Genomic DNA, 17,962 nt, shown 5'->3' with positions numbered 1-17,962 from the left:
ATGGGCTGTGCCTGGTGCTCATGCACAAGCTGGGAGAGGGTGCTGAACAGCCCTGGTGCCTTCTTGGGAGGGGGCCCTGGTGAGGCCTCTTGCCCTAGCCCATGGCAGCTGAGGGTGGAGCAGGCCAAGCCCGTGAGACCACAGAGGGGGGAGGCCAGCAAGACAAGACAGCCCCACTCTGGGCAGGACAGAGAAGCAAGAAGCAACGTCTTAAGGAAGAAGCAGCTGCACAAGCCTCCCTGGGAGGCCAGCGGAGAACTCCTTACTTAGAGGGCAAGAGGGCAGAGGGTGGAGGAGGAAATCCCTTTTGGCTGGGGAGGGAATCCTGGGGCTGAGCAACTTACCTCTCCCCACTGTGTTCTCTGCTGGGGACACCCTGCTTCTGGGGCTCCAGCGCAGGAGGGCACCCCCCCCCCCCCCCCCCAGTACCTCAGGGCCTCTCCAATTCTGCCATGTTTGTTTCTTGAGATCTTCACCTTCTCCCTACCGGCCAACCAGAGAGATGGGCGGGGCCTGCTCAGATACATACTCTCTCCCATCAGCCCTCCTGTTCCTATCTCCTGGGGACCCAGGGCAAGCCAGAGAAAGGACCCCATGTGTATGTGTGTGTGTGGGGGGGGAGGGGCGGGGTGGACACGCAGTGTCACAGGAATGTAAACCAAGCTGGCGTTCGCTTGCAAGCATCAGTCGATGAGGCTTCCTGACTTTGACATTTTCAAGCATTTACACACCAGTCAGCAAAGAGCTCTGGCCCAGGACCACCCTGCACTAGTACCTCCCTCTTCAGAACTCTCTAGACCTCCAGCAGCCATAAGGTGCCATCTGGGGCCTCCCTGGTGGCCTAAAGGTTAGTCTCAGCCCTATGACCGCTGTCGCCTGAGTTCGATCCCGGCCAGGTTGCTGACCCACATAGCACAGCAGACCTCTCCTGTCTCACCCACTGCTCCCCTCAGCAGTGTATTTCAGTAGATCCACCTGTTCTGCTCCCCACTCTGTCTCTCGTGTATCCTCTCACCCCCCCGTACCTCTGGCCTGCACCCCAGTGCTTCTATAAAAAAAAATGTACCAGCTGGCACTGGGGCTTTGGGACCCCATCTGCATGTGACCTCACTGTGGTGAGCAGAACCAGTACTGGGGGGATGAGGGACACCAAGAGGAAGAGGGGTGGACCCCTCTTCCCTCCACCAAAGGCAGTTGGGACTTTGGTGGAGCAGACAAGCCTGCAGAGACCAAGCTGGGATTCACCTTTGGCGCCCGCCCGGGCCCTGTCCTCACTGCTCTTCTCCCGCCTATGCCAGGTCCCGGCTGCCTGCTCTCGGCTGACCATGAATAAGATGAAGAACAACTTCAAGCGCCGCTTCTCCCTGTCCGTGCCGCGCACTGAGACCATCGAGGAGTCCCTGGCTGAGTTCACCGAGCAGTTCAGCCAGCTCCACAGCCTGCACAATGAGGGTGAGGGGCCCACAGCCTCCGTGAAATCCCCCCAGAGCCCTCCCTGACGGCCCCCTGCCTCAGGGTGGGGGGACAGAGGTGGGGCAAGGGACACCCCTCCTCCCCGCCTGGGCAGGAGTGGGGAGCTGATGCCTGTCCCTCTCAGCCCTGCAGCTTGGTCCTCTTGGCAGAGACCCCCAAGCAGAGAGCGGCCCCCTCTCCCCGTCGGACGGCGGGGAGGACCCCGGGCCACCGTCCCCCGGCCCGCAGTACCGGCGGCAGAACCAGCGCCGCTTCTCCATGGAGGTGAGGGTTCGGGCTCTGCCCTGTTCCCGCACGGGGCGCGTCCACGGCTGTGTGCCAGGAAGGCTGGTGCCTTGGAGCCAGGCTCCCTGGGTTCCGATCCCAGCTCTACCACTGATTAGCTGTGACCTTGAGCAAGTTCCTCAGCCCCTGTGACTACAGTGTCCTTGTCTTAAAATGGTCATCGTGAGATTAAGTGAGTTAAGACATGCCAGGTGCTTTAACATGAGTGGTACGAGGCTGGGCGATTTGCTATTGTTCTTATGACCCACACGCCCGTGGCCACGTGTAGGAAAAACATGCCCTAGAATCCCAGTGTGGTGAGAGCTCCTTCCACGGTGGTGACACTGTGGCCCGGAGCCCAGCACCCCTGGACTCACACAGCTGAGGGTTCACATGTGTCTCTGGATAGATCTTTGAAGCAGTTCTGAGTCTGGGGTCACAGCCTGTGTTGGCCTTGCTGGGGTTGCTTTTCAGGAAAGAACAGGCCCAGGGTGAGAGGCCAGGGCCCCATGTCCCTGGCTACCCTGGAACAAACACCAGTGTCCCTTTCTCATCCCGGCCACGATAGGACATCAGCAAGAGGCTCTCTCTGCCCATGGACATCCGCCTGCCCCAGGAGTTCCTCCAGAAGTTACAGCTGGAGAGTCCGGAAATGCCCAGGCCGCTCAGCCGCATGTCCCGCCGTGCCTCCCTGGTGAGTCCCAAGAGGGTCAGAGGTCACTGGAGGCTGGAGACCCGCTCCCCAGCATGGACACATCAGTCCTGGCCTTGCCTCTCTGGGCCAAGGCCTCAGCCGCTCCCACCGAGGTTCCTGGGCCTTTGGCGCCATCTGCTGGCCACAGTGGGTCCCTGTAGCTCATTCTATTGGTCAACACCCACTGCCTAGGTAGGTCGCAACCTGGGACGGGACCCCAGGCATGTGCTTCCCAATTCTGGCGGCCTACCAGATTTGCTTGGGAGCATCTGATGCAACACAGATTTGGGGGCTTCACTCCATGTACCTACAGAAACAGCCTCAGTGCTGGCGCCAGGAATCTGTATGAAGGGGTTGGCTCCCACTGAGCTGGAAGTGGGCCAAGGAGAGGTTGTGTGGGTGTGGGCTCTGGACCAGGTACTCTGGGCACAAGGGAGAGGAAGACACGGCCCCCAGGAGCTAGTAGCCCCAGCAAGATACACGCGGGCAGGGGCTCCTGCCCTCCCCACCCCCCCAGGGAAGAAACTCACCTTCCAGGGCTCCTCCCTTATCCCAGGATAGCTGGGAGATGCTTGGGTGCCTTCACCCTGTGAGCCAGTTATCACCTTCCCCTGGTGAGGGTCTCACCCTTTCCCTCCCAGAGGCTGGAGAGGGGAGGCCGTTGTATGCAGCTGCTGGGCCATCAGGCTAACAAGACGCTGTCTCTCCTCTCAGTCAGATATTGGCTTTGGGAAACTGGAAACCTACGTGAAACTGGACAAACTGGGGGAGGTAAGCGCGGGCTTGGTCTGGGACAACCGGTCAGATGTTAGGCCAAGGGACAGGGTCTGCCTGGTCCCTCTGTGTGGCCCTCTCTCTGTCCTTGCCCCAGAGGGTCTTGCCCAGTTTTGGGGGGTGTTGGGGTGACCCTGCTCCTGGGGGGCGAGGACAGTAGCCCAGGGCTCTGGGCAGAGTCCAGCCTGTCCTTTCCCTGCAAGCACTTCTCGCCTGGGGCCCAGGCCCAGCTCCCCTCATCCTAGCTTTGTGACCCTGGTGAGTTACCTGTGCTGTCTGTGCCTCCATGTCTCCCCCGTCAAAGTGGCTGTCCACCTCATGGGATTGTGAGCACCCCAGCCACTGACCCACTCAGACAACACTGGCTCGGACAACACTGGCACGCAGTCAGCGCTGTGTAGTTGTTGGCTCTTTCTGTTACCAGCGCGCTGGGCTCTGTGCTGGAGGCTAGGGGTGGGTAAGGGTTTAAGAGAGGAGGAAGCCCTTCCCCAGGGGCATCAACACAGCGGGCAGCAGTGCAGGTGTGAGCACCTAGTCTGTTGGGGAGTAAGAGGAAGGAGCAGATTGCAAGGTGGGCTTTGGAGGAGAGTTTGGGTGAAGAAAGAGGAGGGCCCAGGGCGCTACCGCGGCCCTGCAGGCAGCGCTCCCAAGTGGCTGGGGTCTGTTCCCAGGGTACCTACGCCACGGTCTTCAAGGGGCGCAGCAAACTGACAGAGAACTTGGTGGCCCTGAAGGAGATCCGGCTGGAGCATGAGGAGGGGGCCCCCTGCACCGCCATTCGAGAGGGTAGGGCTGTGCAGCACCCACCCTTCTGGGGCACTTGGCAAGGGGGCTTCACGGTGAGCCCCAGCAGGAGCCTGGAGGTGGAGGCTTCTTGCCAGAGTGAGACCTTCTGGGCTGCGCCCCGAGGGGAGGGCTGGGGGCTGGGGAACCCCAGGGACCCAGCAGGCCTGTCTCCACAGTGTCTCTGCTGAAGAACCTCAAGCATGCCAACATCGTGACCCTGCACGACCTCGTCCACACAGAGCGGTCCCTCACGCTGGTGTTTGAGTACCTGGTGAGCTGGCCGGGGGCGGTGGGCGGGGGTGGGGGGGGCAGCTGCTTCCCTGCAGGGGGCAGAGGGTGAAGGGTGGGGGCTGGCCCAGCCCAATTCCAGACTCAGGTTCTCAGGTACTCCCTTGCAGGTGAGGGCCCAGGGCTTAGAGACCCCTTGGAGCCAGGGCCTGTCCACTCCCAGGGAGGGGCTTCCAGCCAGGGGGCAGGAGAGGGCAGCGCTGAGCCAGGCTCTGTGTCCCAGGACAGTGACCTGAAGCAGTATCTGGACCACTGTGGAAACCTCATGAGCATGCACAACGTCAAGGTGAGGGCCTCCGTGGCAGGTACCCTCCCTTGGACCCCACCTATCTTGGCACCCACCTGGGAACCACAGGGCCCTTGCTGCTGAGATGGTTCAGATTTCAAATATCAGAGGAAGGGCCAGCCTGGCGCTTGCCACCAGAAGCACCTTCCCCGACACAGCTGCACCCTTGTTGCGCCACCCCTCCCCCCTGCCCGCCAGCTGTGGATATAAACTCCAAACATCAGTTTTCCCATCTGTCAAGTGGGAGCATGAATTACTCCCCAGGAGAAGGGGGGCTCCCTGGAAGCTGGGAGGATGAAAGAATCAAAGGATGAAAGAATCAAAGAAACAGCCCCACACAGGTGGGCTTCCTGGTGCTTTGTGGCCCCTCAGCTCGGGGCTGGAGAACAGTCTGACCTGCCCCTCTACACCCCTGGTGGATGGGGCTCCCTGGGGTGGGCAGGGCTGCAGCAAGGCAGGAGCTTGCTCTCCAGGGACCTCGCCCCTGCCCCACCCCCTTGCTGCCATGGGACAGCAGCACAGGGTCTCCCAGAGGGGACAGGCTCCCTCCTGCTCACCCTTCTCCCCTGCACCCCAGATTTTCATGTTCCAGCTGCTCCGGGGCCTTGCCTACTGCCATCGTCGTAAAATCCTGCACCGGGATCTGAAACCCCAGAACCTGCTCATCAATGAAAGGGGGGAGCTGAAGCTGGCCGACTTTGGTGAGGGCTGGAACCTGCCTGGCTGGGGGCTGGGGGCTGGCTGTGTCCCCAGGATCCGTCCAGGAGGGAGTTTCAGTGACATGTCTGTTCCTAGGACTGGCCCGTGCCAAATCAGTGCCCACGAAGACCTACTCCAATGAGGTGGTGACCCTGTGGTACAGGCCCCCTGATGTGCTGCTGGGGTCCACAGAGTACTCCACCCCCATCGACATGTGGTGAGTGACAGGGCACCCAAGGGAGCAGGAGGGACCTGGCCACATCCCCAGGGACTCTGTAAAGAACTCTCTGCCCTCCTTTGACTAAAAGTCACTTGGCATCCCACTGAACCAGATGTTAAAGAATTAAGTCTCAACTACACGGAGGTTACCTGGCCCCAAGAACTCTAAGACTGTGCTGAAATATTCCCCCAGCGGTACTTAGGGGCTGCCTGGGCACCGAAGGGTTCACACAGTAAATATGATGAAGCAGCTCTGAATTTTGAGGAAGGGACACATTTTGTTGTTAAAATGCGCACGCATGTAAAATGAGCCTCATTTGAAAGGTAAAGCAGTTTTTCCAAGATAGCGGCAATGCCCTATGCCAGGGGTGCCCTGGGAGATGCGCTGGTGGGCTTCTCTCCTCCGTGGGGGGACACTTGGGAAAAGTTTGAACCGATTTTCCTAAGAGCTGTCACATGCCCGCAGACCCATCTTGCAGAGGGAAAGGGGAGAGGCCAGCGCCTCCTGAAGCCTCTGCTCCCCATTCCCGCTCTGCGGTGGGGGTGGCCCGGGGAGACCCAGCCTGACGTCACCGCTGCCCATTGCAGGGGCGTGGGCTGCATCCACTACGAGATGGCCACTGGCAGGCCCCTCTTCCCTGGCTCCACGGTCAAGGAGGAGCTGCACCTCATCTTCCGACTCCTCGGTCAGTCTCGCCACCATGGGGCGCCAGAGCTCTGTCCAGTCCTGGCTACGGAGGGCTGGGGAGCAGCAGGGCCTGTGCCCAATGGGGGCGGGAGCTGCGTGGCCTGTACCACCCTCTGACCACCTCCCGCATGCCCCCTCCGCGTCCCCCTTGGCCCAGCTCCTCACCCTGCCCTCCCTATCCCCTCTGTCGCTCCAGGGACCCCCACGGAAGAGACTTGGCCCGGGGTGACAGCCCTGTCAGAGTTCCGAGCCTACAACTTTCCCCGGTACCTCCCCCAGCCTCTCATCAGCCAAGCTCCCAGGTAGCCCTTCCACCTCCAGTCCTGCTTGTGGTCTCCACTGTCCTGGAGGTGGCCACACGCCCTGCTCCCCACCCCCATGCTAGGCCTGTGTCAACTTCTTCCTCCCACAGGTTGGACCCTGATGGCATCAACCTCCTGAGCAGCCTCCTCCTGGTGAGTGTCCCCGGCAGGGCCCAGGGCAGGTTCCAAACACCCTCCCCACTCCTCTGCCCCCACCCCTTCGCTCCTCTCTCCCACCCCTACGCTCAGTGTGAATGGTGTCTCCCCTAGGCTGTCCACCCTTAGGGCCCTACAGGGGCTGGTTTCCACACAGACCTCTTCAGAGTGGGTGTCCTCTGAATGCCAGCCCAGTTAGCCCCACTTACCAGCTGTGTAGCCCCAGGCAAGCTACAAGACTTCTCTGTGCCTCAGTTTCCTCAACTGCAAAGTGGAATTAATAATCCATATTTTATTTTACTTTATTATTTTTTAAAGATTTATTTCTCCATGCATACAAGAGCTGGGGTATAGGTCAGAGGTGCGGGGGGTGAGAGGACTCACCAGAGACAGAGTGGGGAACAGAACAGGCTGATCAACTGAAACACACTGCTGAGGGGAGCAGCAGGAAGACAGGAGAGGTCTGCTGTGCCATGTGGGTCACCTCCCTGCCAGTGACCGAAGCCATGCTGCAGTGGCTGTGGATAGCTTCATAGTGCTGAGACCCAACCCCTTGCACCACCAGGGAGGCCCAATAATCCATATTTTATAAGGTGGTGAGGATAATTGAGATTATGGAGCACACTTGGTGTGGTGCTTGTCTCGGATAAGCACAGTAAAGGGTAGTTTACTGCGTCTGAACATTGCTGTTATTTATGTTATGGCCGTGATCGCTTTAGTGTCTGTATCTCCATCCCAGGAGGGGAGGTTGCGCTCAGAAGTCCGCTTTTGTTTCCTCCTGGTGGCTGGAGGCCTGGAAGTCTCACCCGCGGACCCTTGGGTTGAGCTGGAGATGGGGGTTGACAGTTGCCCCAAGGGCTTCTCCACTTCACTCAGGCCCCTCCCATCTTGGTAATCTAACTTAGCATAAGATGCGGGGTCCCACCCCAGCCAGCCCAGTAGCCCACTCCGTGCCTTTCAGTACGAATCCAAGAGCCGTGTGTCAGCAGAGGCGGCCCTGAGCCACCCATACTTCCGGTCTCTGGGAGAGCGCGTGCACCAGCTTGAAGACAGTGAGTATCTGGGGGAGGTCAGGAGGGAGGCAGGACCACTGCAGAGCCAAGGAAAGGGGCAGCGAGTGCCAGTAGAAGAACTGGAGCCCGTGGTTCCACTCCATGGGTTGCTTGTAACTAAAGGGCCAAACTCTGTGGATCAAAACCGCGGCCTAAAGGTCCACTTAGATGCACTTGGGCCATCTCAACTGAAGGGGTTCACCAGCCAGAGCGAGGTTCCTGCCTCACACACTGGGTGGGTGTGGGAGCTCCTCCCAGCTCTCCCCAGCTCTCTCCTCTCTCATCCCAGCTGCCTCCGTATTCTCCCTGAAGGAGATTCAGCTCCAGAAGGACCCAGGCTACCGGGGCCTGGCCTTTCAGCAGCCAGGTAGGGGCTTGTGTCCCCCCACACCCTCGCCTTATTAAGCCAGGACAGGTGGCTCCTCCCTCTCAAGGAACAGACAGGGGCCCAGCACACCCTCCTGTGACATGTGGTCAGCCCAGACTCCCTGACATTGGTCTGCCTTCATGGGCGCCCTTGGGGAGCAGGGAAGGCTTGGTTTCCCTATCTCCTGCCCAGGCTTCCTCCCTCTAGTGTCTGCTGCCTCAACCCCCTCCTCAGACAGATCTCTGTATCTGAAGCAACCCTGGTGGGGGGTAGGCACGTTCTGGGGTGTTCCCTGTAAAGACTGAGCTCCAGCTCCCCCACCCAGACAGACACACCCTGTTGCACAACAGCCAATGGCCTGGAAATGACAGCACTTTCCATGCCTCATCTCATTTAATTCCTAAAACACTCCTTGAAGACTGTACTGCTGATGCCCACATTTCACAGATGGTGGAACTGAGGCTCTGGCGGCAAAGTCACAACTTCATGTGGCTTTTAAGTAGGGGTGGCTGCACTGGAGCCCAGGACCAACCTGCTCTCTGCACATGCTTGCTCGTTGGGTTAGAGAGGCTGGAGTAGGCCTCCTCTGTTGGCTGTGGGCGCCTTGGGCCCAGCCTCCTGCCTGCAGCCCCACCTCTTCCCCTCCTTTTCTAGGACGAGGGAAGAACCGGCGACAGAGCATCTTCTGAGCCAGGCCCACCCTGCTGTGGCCCAGGGACAGGAGGTCACACTGAACGCAGCTGTGGGTAGGACAGGGCCTGTATGGTCCTGGAAGGACTGAGGAGCGAGGGCTAACGGCCGGCCCAGAAGACCTCTTGCAGCCCTGCTGGTCACGGCTGTTTCCTCTCCCTGCTTCCCACTTGCCTCCCCTCGGCCTGGATACCTACCCCTGGCCGCCCAGCCTGGGGCTAGGCAGGAGCTGCTTCTCCAGGAAAAGATGCAGGGCCGGAGGGGCCTCAGACCCTTTCCCACCCTACAGTGCTTGGCCGCCCTGGTGGGATCCGCAAGGACAGGAGAACCCAGTGCCGGGCTGAGCACTGTGCTAGGACGGGTGCCACCAGGCGTCCCCAGGGTCTGCCTGCTCAGCTGTGTGCAGAGCCCCTTTGGGCCCCTTGAAGCCCACACTTCCTTTACTTTCTTCCCCTCAGAGCAGGAAGCAACATGGCCCCTGTCTGGGTCCCGGGAATCCTGGGTGCCAATGTGTGTGCCAAGGCCCACCTCCCACCTGAGGGATGCCTGTCCCGGAGCAACAGAGAGAGGAGGAGCCCAGCCCCTTTCTTATCACGCCCAGTCTGTCCCTATGCTCCCTCCTTACCAGATGCCAGGTATCAGCTGGGTGCCCTGCTGGGCCCGGGGTGGCTGGCACAGAGCTGCACATCTGTGCCTCCACCCTCCCCAGCCTGGCTGGCATTGCCTTAAGTCAGCAGGAAGAGTGTCGCCCCCTTGGTGTGCTCCTACCTGCCCCCATCCCGCGCTGCTCTTGCTTGTCCCCGCTGAGCGCCAATAAGCCGCCCTGGGCCGGGCTCGGGGCCAGCACCCAGATGTATGGGGCATGCTGATGTGGTGCCAGGCAGGCTTGGGCTCCTTGGAGGTGGCCCTTGGGGCCTGATCCTTGCTCCACCCCACCCTAGCTCTGGCCCCCACAGAGTGTGGTCAGGGGAGAGGGTGTCAAGGGCAGGAGGTGGGACAGGAGGGCAGGCCTCTATCCTGAGAGCCTGTCCTGGGGTGCTGGGTGGATGCAGGGCCACAGGGGCCCTCGCATAGCCCTCCACCCCAGCACCCCTGATGTGTTTCCAAGGTGTCTGCAACTTGGGCTGAATCTTGAATGACAAAGGCCAAGGGGAGGCCAGACCTGCCCAGCCCAGTCCCCTCAACTGGAGGAGCAGTCCTGGAGGGTCTCAGCCTTCCCCCAGCCTCTCCTTGCCTCCCCCACTGTACTGTGAATGTCCTGTGACTCAGCACAAAGATAATATATTTAATTCATGTTGAACAGAAAGGAGCGCGCCTTCTCGTGCAGAAAAGCTGGTATTCACAGACTGACACCCAAGGTGGAGGCCCGCTGGCCCTGCGGGTCTAGAGTGGGAGGCTGTGGATGTAAAGTGGAGAGAGCTGAGCCCTGGGCTGGGGTTGGGTTGCGCTGCCCACTTCCTGCTGAATTCTAGGCGCCACCGCTGCAGCCACTGTGTCCATGTCCGGAAGTCAATGCTGGGGAATATAGGATTGCCGGGGGAGGCCCGCGCCTCTTGGTGCCTTGCCTCTCAGCCTTCACCCAAGTTGACTGTAGAGAGCTGGGGCCAGGGGAGCCAAGAGGAAGTCATGGGGAGGGACGGGGAGGGACCCCTGTGCTCCCTCAACCGAATGACTCCCTGACTTCTTGGGAAGGAGGTTCAAGAGAGGATTGACACGGGGCATGGTCAAGACGAGAGCCACAGAACTGGGGTATGAGCCTCCCTGGAATTCTGGCCCAGCAGTACCTACTGAGACGCCACCCCCATCTGCCAGACCCCTTCTTCCCAGTCCTTTGTATACCTCCCGGTATTCTCACAGTGCAGCTCTTTTCCAATTCACTCTCCAGCTTGGTTCTACCCAACACCACTCTGACAAGCCAGGCCCCCCCACCTCCATGCCTCCTTACTTACCAGTCTGCTGCCTCCTGTCTGCCCATCAGAACTGGGCTCCCAATTTGTTGGCAGACCGACTGGAGGGGTGGCTGCCTTCCTGAGGGAGGAGGAAGCTAATGTTGGGAGGTTGGGTGCTGTCTCCCAAGGATGTAGGAGGAAGGGTGGACAAGGGCTTGATTGTTGGCCCTGCAACTAGCCCCGCCTCGTGGGAATGTCACTGGCTTTGGGAATGCCAGTGGTGAGGGTCAGCGTGGAACCTTTTTCACTGGACCAAATGTTTATTAAGCTCCCTACTGTGTGCCAGGCACTGAGGAAACCCCTCATTTTGTCCTGAGGATGGCCTCATTTCTCCCCACTTTGCAGGGGAGGACAGCGTGGTTCCTAGGGATCACATTGCAAATGAGAATTAAGGTCTCTCTGCCACCCCAACCCCTGGTCTCCAAGGAGGGAAGGGAGAGGAGCAGAGGGGGTGCATAGCCAGTGCAGAACCCTAGAAACATGCAGAGGATCCTGGGGAACCTTGCTTTACTAAAACCCCTGCAAGCCTGCCCTTATGGCCTGTGCATAGCCCCTACTGGTGACAGGCCCTGGCCCATCAGGAGTCTCTGGGGAGCAGCTGTGCTCACTGCTGCAGCTGTAGTGCTGTGTGGACTCAGGGTGGGGAGCCCTCTTTGAGGTCCACGTGGCACATCTGAGCTGCCTGAGGATCTTAGGGCTCAGCCAGACAGGCTCACTGCAGCCTTGGGCGTAGTTCCTATTCAAGGGCTCTCAATGGGAAATCAAGGGTTCTGGGGTTGCAAAGAGAGGTCAAATGACTGCTTATGAGCAGCCAGGACAGAAGGGCCACCAGGCCTGCCCCCTGGCTCCTCAACTACCAGACTGAGCCACAATCACAGCCCCATCCTGGAGGGCATTTGCAGGGCACCCCTAGGCAACCGGGACACACAGGAGCCTGCCCCATTCTGCTGGAGTCCCTAGGCCGGAAGCACAGATGAGCAAGTTCTCTCTCTGGCCTCACTTTTCCATTTGCTCCTGGCATGGGTCGGGGTGTCTGGATTCCCCTAGACTTCATCTTCTCCCTGCTTGGCAGGGGCACTGAGGGTTTGCAACGGCCCTGCAGCTCCCTGAGGGCAGGTCTTTGATGAGGGGTTGGGGGTGACACCAGCTCCCACGTGGCCCTGTCCCATCCTCCCCTCCCAGTTGCCCTGCCCAACATCCGGCTCCAGTGATCCAGGCTGATGGCCAACAGGCTGCTGCTGGGCCTGCCCCCTGGGCCAGCCAGACCTTTCCTGCCTCCCAGGAGCAGCACGGCCCCTTTCAGCCCATCTCCACCTCCACCTTTGCTGGGACCCCTGCTTCCAGGCTTGCCTCACTACAGCACCCCATGAGCCCCTCTGTCTCCAGAGCAAGTCATTAGCTCTGTAAGCTCATGAACTGTTCACAGCCAGCCATGCACTGGGTCCCAGGACCCCTCAATGCAAGGCTCCGACCTTACTGCCAGGATCTCAGGCTGCTGGTGGAGGTGGCCTTTCAGTGGTATTAGGCCCCATGCTGGGCACTGAGGATGGGGCAGTGAATGAAACTGCCAAGTCCCTGTTTGAGTGCTCAGAAAGATGGCACTCAGATAAGGCAGCGTGGCCAGGCTGGTGCAGGGGCTCAGGGCCTGATTAGGTCAGCAGGAGCTGTGACTTGTAAGGGGGAGCCACTTGGGCTTTCAAGAAGAGACTTCCAGCAAAGGCCCGGAAGGCGCTTGCTCCAGAGCCGGGCCTGGCAAGCAGTAGGCAGCGGGACTGCTCAGGGCCGGGGGGCTGCCTTACACCCCTTGGAGCGTTAGGGTGTATGGATGCCCCTGCAGCTCAGCTCCATTCACTCAGGGCTCCTGAACAAGCATCCATGATTTTTTAAAGGCTCCCAGATGACTCTTCTGTGTGCCCAGGGTTGAGAGCCACTCACTGGGGTCTTGGGGGTCTGGGGGCACAGGATTCCATTCTGATAGAGGAAGCCCCTGCTGGTGTTTTCTTCCTTCTTTGAGTTAATGTTGGGTGATACCATTATTTTTGTTCCAGAGGTGTGGGCTCTCCCCTGCAGGTGTTGTCATGACCCCACACCCACCACCAGAGCCTCACAGTCCAGCCCCCCACCTCCCGTCCTTTGTGCTCCTTCCCCCACTTTATCCTCATCTCTCTCCCCACCCCCCACCCCTCAGGTAGCCTCAGTTCTGTAGTCAGATTTCTAGGGTCTGCTGTTAGTTTGGCCTTATCTCACCTTTTGGCTTTTCTATGTTCCACATCTGTGTGACCCCATCTGGAGTTTGTCTTTCTCCGGACTTATGTCACTTAGCATCATCCCCTCCAGCTCCATCTATGCTGACACAAATGGCAAGAGTTTGTCTGTTTTGATTGCTGGAGTATTCTATCACGCACCATGTCTTCCTCATCCAGTCCTCTGTACTGGGGCACCTGGGTTGTTTCTCCTCTCCGGCTGTTGTAAACAGGGCTGCAGAGAACGTGGGTGCAGGCTTCCCTTCTCCTGAGTGCGTGTTCTTCGGGTAGATGCCTAGGAGCGGGGCTGCTGTGCTGCCTGTGTCTCTAAAGACCGAGAGGCCCACAGCACACGGCAGTCTCCAGGAGGAAGGTGCCTTGGGAGAGGGCAGCGAAGAGCCTCCTCCCAGCCTGATGCTGTGAGACGGGGCTGCCGATCCACTTCCGGGGAGCGGTCTGAGGCTCTGGGAGAGGTATGTTGCTGGTCACATGAGAGTCATCTGGGCCCAGTCTGCCTACCTGTGCGTTGCCCTGCCCCCATGACACTGCCTGCTTCCTCGGGTAAGGCTCCGCCTCCTTGTCTGCTGGGGGACAGGGGCAAGGGACTGGAGCAGTCACCTACAAACTCAGGTCAGCCAGAGGGTTGACCAAATGTCACTGAGCCTGCCCCTCTTCAGTGAGTCCCCTGCCATCCCCCAGCCCCTCCTCTGGGTGGGGGTTGGGGTGTTCAGTCAGAGCACAGGAGCTCTGTGGCCACCCTCCTGCTCAGGCTGCCCCATCTCCTTTCTCCTCCAGAGCGCATCCCCCCCCACCCCGCCCCTCACTATTCACTGTTGTTCTGACTAGACTGTCTCCAGTCCCCAGATCCAGAGCTGACCCTGACCTAGAACTCACGTGCAGGAGCCCAGAGTCTCAGAGTCAGTTAGGATGTGGTCTCTGCTTCCTCTCATGAGGTCTGGTTACTTGCAGGAAGGGGGGTTGTCCATTAGTCATTCTTTTTTAAATTTATCAACTTTTTTTTTTTCCAAACACAACACAAATTTTTGTGCCATACATGTCTCCTCTAGGTGAGGGGCGGGTTGGGTCTTGGGTTCCTGGGAAGGAGTCTTGCATGTTAGGAACATAACACATGGGCTCCAAAATATGTAGACATCCTGGGTTCAAATCCCAGCTCTGCTGCTTGCAAGCTGGGCCACCATGGGCATGTTACTTAACCTCTCTGTGCCCTGGTTTCCTTCTCTGTGAAATGGAGATGGTGATCACACCTTTTCACGAGAAGCCTGCTGAGCACACGCCCCGCACCCTCCCTGCCAGGAACCATCGTGGCCTTACAATTGGACAGACTCTTTTCTTGCACTTTCCACTCTTGATCAAATCTCAATCAGAATTTAGTTAGTGTATTCTACATAAAAGATTTTGAAAGGCTTTAAGAAGATGACTTTGGAGTTCTGTCGCATGGAGTTTTTAAAGCAGCTGGAAAGAGTTTTCCATAAAAACCTTAGGCCTCAGGGCCTCCCCGGTGGTGCAGGGGTTAAAGTCTCAACCCTATCACCAGCCCCTGCAGCATGAGTTTGATCCCTGGCCAGGGAGCTGCCCCACAAGGCACAGCAGACTTCTGTCTTGCCACTGCTCCCCTAGGCAGTGTATTTCAGTTAGTCTCCCTGTTCTGCTTCCCACTCTGTCTCTGGTGAATCCTCTCACCACCTGGCCTACACCCCAGTTCTTGTATGCGCAAATAAATCTTAAAGAAGAAAAACAACAACAACACTAGGCCTCAGGCATCACTCAGTGCAAAGCTGCCTCCTGACGTGGTGAACAATCTCATGCATGGAGGGGAGGCTGGGAAAGCACTTACTGAGGTGCCTGAATCAGGCTGCCCCAGGTTCTTGGCTCCTCAAGATTTCCCTTTCTAGTACGCAGAGTATTTTGAACTAAGAGCAGTGAAGTCCCTTGAGGATGAGGGGCAGCTTCTGTCCTTGCCTAAGACCTTTCTTCCCAAATCAAAGGAGATAGCCACAACCTAAGTGTCTGCCCTTTGCCTAATCAGAGAAGTAATCACTGCTCCCCCGTCTATGACCCAGAAAAAGGTCTCATCCAGCTGTAGCTTTATCATGTCTTTTCTAAGAATCTCATCTTTATCCTCAGAGTAAGGATGACATCACCTCCCTTTTCTGACCCGTGTTGTCTTCCTCCCACCCCTCTCCTTGAGGCCCTGTCCCTAAATACAGGATAAATGCTCCCGGTTCACTCCAGTATTTTTTAGAAATCACAACCATGTAAATTCTCCATACGTATGTTACTAAGTTTTGGCCTTTAAACTCCTACTATCTGTCTGATAATTGGTCCAACCTTGGAAGAACCTTGCCAGATGGGGTTGGAAAATTTCCCCTGCACCCAAGGGGCACTAACTGCCTCTGGTAACCCCCTTGGTTGCAGAGGGAGGGGCTGTGGTGGGGGCAGCCATATGTCTCTGGTCTCAGCAGACTCCTTGGTGTCCATCTTGTCCAGCAGAGCAGCAGTTAGGGCCCACAGGTGAGAGCTGTTCCCCAAAGAAGCTGAGAGGAGTGTGGCTAACCATGGTGTGGGCCTGGCACATACCCATCCCCTGGATTCCAAGATGCCTGGGGCATCCACCCCATGAAGCCACTGGCTTTGAGGCCTAACTATCTTGGCCTCTCCAAGACTTGGCACTGACGGGGGTATAGGAATTAACATATCTGGCATTCCTAAATCTGGAGCTGATAAGGGCAGAAGGACCGCCTGCAAGGGAAATGGTGGGGTCCTGGGCTCAGGGCCAAGTGTTGTTTCCGGATGTGGGCTGGTGCCTGGCAAGGTCACCCTCAACCACCTGTGACTCCTCACTTTGGCCAAGTGTGTGTCTTGGCAATGGAACTGACTGCTTAGTGGCTTCGCAGCAATGGAGGCAGGTCAGTGTAGAGGTCAAGAGCGGAGCTCTAGTACCAAGCTGCCTGGCCTGGAATCCTGACTCCAAGTAGTTGCTGTGTGCCTTGGTTTCCCCATCTGTAAAGTGGAGCAACCATGGGGTTAGTGATGAGTTAGTAGCGGACAGCACTGCGTATGTGTTGGCAGTGATGCCGTGTGTCCCCCAGGTGAAGTGGTCATCACTCACTGCGGGGAGGGTTTTACGAGACCTAAGAGGCATGAACCCCTCTGACCTGGGGTGCTACCCAGCCTTCCAAACCACCAGCAGAGTTTGAGAATTCTCATGTTCCTTATCCTAACAGAGAAACGTGTCAGGCCAAATGCTGTGATCCTAACAAATATTATCTAGATTTTTAAGACTTAATTTCATAGACATTTATTTTAACTTTTCCTTGGCCCAAACCACTCTGTGAAACACTGGGGACAGAAATAAGTAAACAGCACCCTCTCCTTAAGAACTCACAATCTGCTCGGGGAGCGATAAGCCGATTGCAGAAATAATAACAATAATGGCTCCATGTGGGCCTTTGTTATCTGCATCTGACAGAGGCTGCATGCGTCAGCCCCAGGGGGTGTGAGCAGCTGCCCAAGGGATTTGCTTCTTCCAGCCACCTCCCCTCCTCTCCTCACCCATTGCAGCTGACCCTCCACCCTCTGGGATCCTTCATAGTTATAAACTGAAATGAATTAATACAAAAATGCAGCAGCAGCTTTCGGAGTCTGCCACCACCTTCCTGCAGCAGAGTGCCCCAGACCCCCTGCCAGGAACTCTCACAGGGCCCTGTGAACACAAGTGCCCGCTCCCAGTCACACAGAAAAGCTGGTCTGTCTGCTAGGTGTTTCCAAAACTGCACTCTCCCCACCCCCACCCCAGAGTAATCAGAAGACTGTGGTCCTCCAGCTGAGGAGGGCCAGGCCCTCTGGGGTGTGCTCTCCTCCAGGGGTGCCACCCTGACTCCCAATTGCTTTGTTAGGGTGATTGTTAGGGGGGTACCCACAGCCAGGCAATCCATTTTATTTTATATCGGGGTTGCCCTATAACATAATGACACTGATTGATAGCCAAGAAATCCCTTTCTAGTCACGGAGGCACTGGTTTGCACAGTAGCCCACCCTGCACTGACCTTGTCCCGTGAGATAAGGCAGTGCATATGTGATGGCACCATTCAATTGATGTGGAAACTGAGGCCCCAGAGGCTGAGTGCTTTGCAAGGCTTAAGTGACAAAGGAAGGCCTCCCAGCAGACTCGCCTGCCTGCTCACTGCCCTCTGGATGACTTTGCCTGCCAGCTGTGGTTTGTTGTTTTGCTTTTTTTTTTAAAGGTTTATTTATTTATGCATACAAGAGCTGGGGTACAGGCCAGAGGGGTGGGGGTGAGAGGACCCACCAGAGACAGAGCAGGGAACAGAAAGGCAGACTGACCGAAGCACACTGCTGAGGGGAGCAGCAGGCGAGTCAGGAGAGGTCTGCTGTGCCATGTGGGTTGCTCCCTGGCTGGCCGGGAATTGAACTCATGCTGCAGTAGCTGCGGATTGCCTCATAGGTTGTGTCCCCACTCTTGCACCACCAGGCAGGCCCCAGCTGTGGTTTAGATTCAGCCCAGTGGCAGGGCTGTGAGCAGCAGCCTGGGGCTGGCAGGGGAGCCAGAGTAAGCAAATTCCACTTTTAATTGAACTGGCCCAGTGGGTTCAAAACGCAGCCGAGCCAGGAACTTGGGGCACACGCCACTCCTCCCTCTCCAATCGGTGCCCCTCTGCACCCCTCAGCCTCCTCCCCCTTCTCCCGCCACCCCTGGGAGCCCAGGTAGTGGGGCTGGGGAGGGTCCCAGGAGGATGTGAGCCCAGGGACAGGCGGGATGTTTTTCCCACTCTGCATTGTTCTGTTTGTGCCCATTGTGTGGGCTGAGAGCGGACGTCAGGGAGTCGCCTGGCAGGCTTTCAGCAGCGCTGGGGAGCTGGGGACGTTTCCGGAGGGGAGGGCACTGACCCGTTATAACATCATAATGGCTGGAGCTTTTCAAAAGCTTTGGCATTTCTTTGGATCAGACAGACTTGGGGAGCCAAGGCAAGGAAGGACTTGGAGACTCCCC

The 17,962-nt window shown here is 57.9% G+C and overlaps 1 protein-coding gene across 2 annotated transcripts; it reads left to right on the top strand.

The window, feature by feature from the left end:
- Nucleotides 1-1,325: 1,325 nt before the first annotated feature.
- Nucleotides 1,326-8,737, top strand: CDK18 (cyclin dependent kinase 18; the record flags this gene model as incomplete). 2 transcript variants are annotated; one of them, XM_084244468.1, is made up of 15 exons in its annotated part: nt 1,326-1,452; nt 1,598-1,737; nt 2,306-2,431; nt 3,146-3,202; nt 3,877-3,991; nt 4,168-4,262; nt 4,503-4,565; nt 5,143-5,266; nt 5,361-5,481; nt 6,072-6,169; nt 6,368-6,473; nt 6,584-6,626; nt 7,591-7,681; nt 7,971-8,048; nt 8,703-8,737. In XM_084244468.1, 15 exons carry the CDS (start codon nt 1,326-1,328, stop codon nt 8,735-8,737), a joined length of 1,419 nt encoding a protein of 472 aa, XP_084100594.1. The 2 variants fall into 2 exon arrangements, with proteins under 2 accessions (XP_084100594.1, XP_084100593.1); XM_084244467.1 differs by having other exon boundaries at nt 1,598-1,788.
- Nucleotides 8,738-17,962: the final 9,225 nt, after the last annotated feature.

The sequence above is a fragment of the Talpa europaea genome, assembly GCF_964194135.1.
Source record: "Talpa europaea genome assembly, chromosome: 10".
NCBI classification, from domain to species: Eukaryota; Metazoa; Chordata; class Mammalia; order Eulipotyphla; family Talpidae; genus Talpa; species Talpa europaea.
This window is presented reverse-complemented; position numbering and strand designations above follow the sequence as displayed.